General features: G+C 51.0%; 1 protein-coding gene across 1 annotated transcript in view; it reads left to right on the top strand.

Annotated features, from left to right (window-relative positions):
- The first annotated feature begins 1,716 nt into the window (after positions 1–1,716).
- Positions 1,717–6,166, top strand: part of Tll2 (tolloid-like 2) — a 126,543-nt gene continuing 122,093 nt past the window's right edge. The window contains exon 1 of the mRNA XM_005407577.2: positions 1,717–2,090. Coding sequence (XP_005407634.1) covers positions 1,898–2,090 — 193 coding nt within the window. The 5' untranslated portion in view covers positions 1,717–1,897. The remainder of the gene's footprint in view (positions 2,091–6,166) is intronic.

Below are 6,166 nucleotides of genomic sequence, written 5' to 3'. Positions count from 1 at the left end.
TTAGATGTTAACTTCGTGGACTGGTCTAACAGGTGGTGACCTTCACTGGGGTGAATGTAGAGAACTATGGCGTTGGGTTTGACTCCTTCCCACATTCAGGCAGAAATGCCATTCAACCTCTTCCCACACCTATTGCCTATTTAGTGGCCACTTGTCCTTCCCTGCCATTTGGTGGCATCTACTAGCCTGTCCATCCGCAAACCCAGTTCCTAACCAGATCTTGTTCAATCTTGCTTCATCCTGTATGCACCCATCTGATGTGAACTCAGATGACAGGAGAGTCAGGGTCAACTCTATTTCTGTGTAAGAGCCAGGATGCAATATACAGTGGCTAACTTCTACCCTTAGTTTGGAGGAATGATTATCCTAATTGAGGAATTATTATCTCAAGTCAATGATGGTGAAACTTTTAGAGATGAGTGCCCAAACTGCAACCCAAAATCCACTTACTGCAAAGTGCCAACATCTGCAACTAAACCTGAATACTGAGGTTTTATTTAACGCAGAAAAAAAACCCTCATACAGTAACATATTTTGTCTTGAAAACAACACACCTGCTGTAGGTTTGCCACCTCTGTCCTAGGTGATAGAAAAGAGAGACACCATACTGTAAGAAATTCAGAATGCTGTGTAAAGCCAGCTCTGGGCCTCCTGTTAACTATTGTATCATTGGAGGCTATGAAACCATGTAGAAACCAAACAAGGTCAGCCCATTTTCTTGCCATTTAAATTTTTAAAATTCTGGATCTGATGCTAGGAATCTCAGTACACACACACTGATGTGTTATACTTCTTGACTAGGGCAAGTTTGCTTACATAAAAAGATCTTTGGAAAGCTTCACAGTAATAATACATCTCTATACCAAAATGGCTCGGTTCTGACAATTTTTACATTTAAGGTACAGCATAAAAATAGGTTTCAATAGCTTTTGATTATTCCTCTAAATTATTTGGGGATGCGTTTTTCATTGGCAGAGAAAAACGATTTCAGAAGTTGGTCATTTTCATTCCATCATGTTAATGGTGAGTGGCTTATTTTGATAAAACAATCACTATGGCTGTTCCATTTGTCCACCTGTTTGCTCATTGGAAGCATTTTAGGCTGACGAAAGGATGAGGCACCTAGAAATCTGTTGCTTAAACCATTCTTCCTTGCAAATCACCACACACTCCCCCAGGGTGGATGGGTGCTGCAGAGAGCGGCCTTGGCTGGACGCGGGGATGTTGAGAGAATCGTAAATCCTCGACTTTTTTTTTCCTGCCCTAAGAGACATTCATTTCATCGCTGCAGAGAAGCGACTGTCCGAGAGCGCTCAGCGAGTTAGTGGCGACTCGGACCTCTCGCACCCGACTGCCCATTCTGCTCCTGCCTTTGTCCACGTGGGCACTGGGAGTTGTAAAGTGCGTCAGGAGAATAAAGCAAGGCGGGAATCCTGGCCTCGGTCTGTGGAAGCCGTGTTCCCGGGGTCAGAGGCCGAGGGGGTACCAGGCCAGGCGCTGGCCTTAGGCTAGGTGGGTGGCACCGGTCCCGGGCCCTCGCGGGGCTCCCTCACCTCGCTCCCTTCTTCGGAGGCGCGGAGGTGCCGGGAAGAGGAGGGGCCTCTTCGCGGGCGCGAGAGCGATTGGCCGTGCGGGGCCCCGGGCGAGGGCCTTGCGGTCCAGCCTGGGTGGAGAGGGGCGGGGCGGCCACCGCTCCACCACTGCCACCGTCGCAGCCCCTGCAGCCCCGGCCGCCCGGCGAGTCGCTCAGAGCCGCGGCTCCGGTGCCTCGAAGCGAGTGGTGCCCCGCGCTCTGCCTGCTCCGTGCGAGGCTCGCCCAGCAGCGGCGAGTGACCACGGAGCCGCCGCCGCCCGCCGACCCTGTGCACCGTGCCAGCCGCGCCGACCCTGCGCCACCATGCCCAGGGCCACTGTGCTCTGGGCCCTGGTTTCCCCGCTGCTGCCGCCCCTGGTGCTGCTGCTGTGCGCGCTGCCCCGCGGCGCCGGGGTGCTCGAGGAGCGCGCAGATGCCGCTCCGGACTACTCGGCTCTGGCAGGCGAGGAGGGCGCGGACCCGCGGCCGGAGCGGTACCACGACCCGTGCAAAGCTGGTAGGTGCCGCTGCCTCTGGGAAGGTCCGGCAGAAGTTTGCCTTTGAAATGCAAATGAGCAGTGGACGAGTCTTTGCTATGCTCCATGGGGCGTGTCTCCCCCCTTGCCCGAGATGCCCCCTGCTCCCTGGGAAAACAATGCTCCTGAGGCGCTGCTTAAATGCCACCCCAAACCTGGGTGCGTCTGGGTGGCAGCTGAGCGAGCGTCCGCGAAGCTCGTGGGGGCGGGTGCTCCAGACCCGAGCGGGTACCCATGGATGGGGCCGCCTGTCACGGGAGAGTCGGCTGGGCCGCCTCCGGGCGCCGCGCGCTGGAGCGGAGGGTCGGGCTGGGTGCGCCGCTCCCGGGCTCGCACAGAGCTGCTGACCCCGAATTCACGGCATTTGTGAGTTTCGCGAAAAGTTTCCCAAGATCAGCAGTTACTCTTGCGAGAGGATTTTTAAGAAGAAAGAAAAGCTTCACAGTAGGAAGAAGGAAAAGGGGTCATTAGGGAGAACACACAAGACTAGCTAGCATTGCCGCAGACCTCCCCGTAGTCCCAGCGTTGTCCCGGCCTTGGGGTCGCCCTGGGCGGGCGCAAGATGGAAGTCGGCAGGTGCTCTAATCCCGCCAGGAAACGACGGCCAGGGACGCGCGGCCTTTGGGGGCACCAATTGCGGCCTGGGCATTTCAGCTCCAGCTTCCCCGAGCTACGAACCGTCCTGGGGTCCCGGGCAGCGGCTTCAGAACCGGAATCCTCAAGGCGTCAGTCCCAGAAGGGCCAAAGTGCGGGTTCCAAAGAGACTAGGGCAATTCCCAGCTGGGACAGAGGAGTGCTCTAGCTCCCCGGGAGATGTGTGTTTAGAGGACTGCACTGCCGCTACTGATTGTTCTCCGGTTTGGCAGGGTCGTATTTGTTTCTGGGCTTTGTCCAGCCAGTTTCACCCAGTGGCCAGCAGAAATGACTGGAAAGAGGCAAGAGCACCGTTCCCATGCCCAGAGGGATAGTGTGCTTCTTCCAGGTGCCATGGCGGGACAGGTCTGTGCCAGCAGCTTCGGCCAGCACCCCATTCTCTCCCTACCTGGACACTTTAATCAGCCTCAGTTTCCTTATCTCTAAATTGAAAAGTAAATAGTAGCACTCACATGATTCATGGGAAAATTCTGTGCCAGTGGAATAATGACAATGGCATGATAATTGTTTTTGCTGTGGCTGCAGTGGCTCTGGAGTGGAATAGGATTAGGTGTGTCAGAACTGAGTGAATCTGAGCAAGATGGAGGACCCAGGGAATATGTGAGATGCGAGGAACCTGTGAAGGCTGAAGATCAAACCAAGCATAAGGGGCAAAATACCACCTACCGATATACCTGTGTGGCTTCGGTTGGGAAGGTGGGCAGACGGGCTGGTTCCTGGGTAATTCCAGTGAGCATCAGCAGGTACCATAACCTGAATGAGGCATCTCAGTTCCTCATGGGAGCTCACTCATGGCCAAGAAGGGTCTCCAGGACACTTAACTTTGTGGCCCTGTCCTGAAAAGAGGAAATTGAAGCTGGGAAAATAGGGTATGGGTTGATCAACAGCCAGCTACCCCTGTCAGATTCTGGACTCTGCCAGGCGTGAGCTGGGGCCTCAGTTAGAGCAGCTGGGCCTCAGAGGGTGGAAGAGATTAGTTTGGTTAGGAACAGACTGCAAATCCTGAGGCGGGAGAGACATGGAAGATCTTTGAGACCTTCTTTCCAGCCTGGTTTTGGTCTTCGGAGATAACCTAGAGGCAGGTTTGCTGTTGGGCTTCATTTTTTTCCAGTCGTTTTGGAGAACATGCTGGATAACCAGGGGCATGTTTGTGCTATGACTCTTTGCAGATAGGATGGGATGGGTAGGCAGGGATGAAAGGTAGAGTGAGTTTTCAGTCAGATGTGTGCGTCTTCTGCAGGCACCTTGCATCCGCCAACCCACTGTCCTCTCCCTCCCTGGGCTGTGTCATTGCTGAGAGTGGCCAGAAGAGGGCAAGGACAAGGGAGACCTGGGGAAAGGAAACATTTCAGTCTACCCATCCTCCTGGAAGTTTCCTGCCCTGGGTAACAGCTGTCTGGAAGACCAATAGCAGTTCACAATGCACACTTCTGGCTGGCAGGAGTTTCACTTCCCAGCTGCATATTTAAAGCAAACCTTTAGGAGCAGCCTTGTCCTATCTCAGTCAAATCCTAACTCCCAGACTTCTCCAGCCAGATGCCCACCTCCTAGGATATGCCTCAGGGTTTGTAGCCTAAAACACTTGTCTCTTTTCCAATACGGGTCTCCATGCTGCTTTGGATCCATAATACAGAGGGGGAAAGTCTTGGATCTGTTTTCAGCCTCTGTGTAACTATGTTACCTTGGACATATCCCCTCCCCTCTGGGCCTCACTTCTTTCTCTGTAGGGTGAAGATGTTGAACTATTTAGGATGGCAAACTGTAGGCCAAAGGAACTCGTTCTCTTGGTTCACATCAACTATCTTGCTGTGGGCCTGTTACACCTCAAGGGTGCTCATGTAAGCTCGCTGGCTTCTTCCTATTCAATGTTGCATGGTTCTGTGAACTTTGGTTCTAGCCCAGCCCTTCATAGGCTGAGCAGACTAGCAAGGGTCATACCATTTACAAGGTTATCATTTACTATTTCATCGTTTTTTAAAATTTTTCTTTTAGTCATTTTTATCATTTTATAATTTTTTCATTTACTCTGCCATTTACAAACTGCAGGAGCTTGGGCAAGTCTGTGCCTTTGGATCCACTGACTTCTGATAAAGTAATTAAAACAGTTCCTGACAAGGTGTCAGGTATTTTATTTTATAAACAGATTTTTCTAGAAAGTTGTTGAAACATCTTCATGTTAACCTTTTGATGCAGATTCTAAGCTGTAATTTTAAGTTTATTAATAGACAATTTGTTTGATGCTGTGAAGAAGAATGATTGTTAAGTCATGTTTGTAGAGGGGAAGTGAACTGTGAAGCCCTCCTGGCCTGTGGTTGGTGGGGTGCACTGGGCTCCCAGGGCAGGTTCTCTGTCTGGTGGTCCATTAGCTCTGCTGAATTGTCCTTCCTGTGATACTTAGGGCAGCCAAGTACAGTGGTACCTTGGTTCACAAATGCTGTTTTTGATGAACAATTTGGGTTGCAAACAAGCATTTGGTGAAAGTTTTGAAATTTTGGTTTTGTTTGCAAACCCTACATCAGGTGAAAAGCATGACTGTGGCCACCTTTTTCACATGAACTCAAATATGGTCATCTTTCCCAGAATTGTGCAATAAATTAAGTTCTTGAACTGAGGCAGTATTGTACTGTCCCTTGAATCACAAGGCATCCTACCCACTCCTGTGTCTCTAAGAGCAAGCCTCAGAAGATTCCTGCCTGCCTGTCCTCAAGACAGTTCTTTAGCTGGACTCAAGCTAGAAGGCCCAGATTTTTATCCTGATGCAATTCTTACTTTCTGCATGGCTGTCAGCAAGTTATTCCACCTTTCCGTGCCTCAACCTCACCACTGCACCATGAGGAGGCCAGTAAAAACACTTGCCTTGTAGGTTGGACACGAGATCAGTTTTAGTTGGATTCCTTTGAAAACAGGGCCAGAGACAAGGATTTGTGTGTAGAGTATGTTTAGAAGGTGAACCAAGGAAGCAGGGGTAGAGAGAAGAAAGGAGGAAAATTCCATGAAGGGCAGGCAGTAGGATCAAGGGAGCTGCTTTAGGTAATGGCCATGTGACCCCCTGGGATCTCTGAGAAGGTTACAGAATTACCCACCCTAAGAATAGGAGGTTGAAGCATTTTTTGAAGGCTGCTGCCCTTCATTGCCTTCTCTTTTGTTTATGTTTATGTTCATGTGTGAAAAATCACTCCCAACTCATTGTTATGGATTAGGAATTTGGAAAGGACAGCAGGGGTGGCTTATTTTGGGCCCTGTAGACTGAACCTCAGCTGGGAACTCTTACAGGCTGGGTTTATTGACAGTTAGAGGCTGGCATCATCTGGAGGTCCATTCCAAGACTCATGTGCCTGGTGGCTAAGGCTGGCTGTTGAATTGTTGGACAGAACATCTGCAAAGGGTCTGTCCTTTGGCCTCT

Source organism: Chinchilla lanigera, unplaced genomic scaffold (genome assembly GCF_000276665.1).
Source record: "Chinchilla lanigera isolate Chin_1 unplaced genomic scaffold, ChiLan1.0 scaffold00106, whole genome shotgun sequence".
In the NCBI taxonomy this organism is placed as follows: domain Eukaryota; kingdom Metazoa; phylum Chordata; class Mammalia; order Rodentia; family Chinchillidae; genus Chinchilla; species Chinchilla lanigera.
This window is presented reverse-complemented; position numbering and strand designations above follow the sequence as displayed.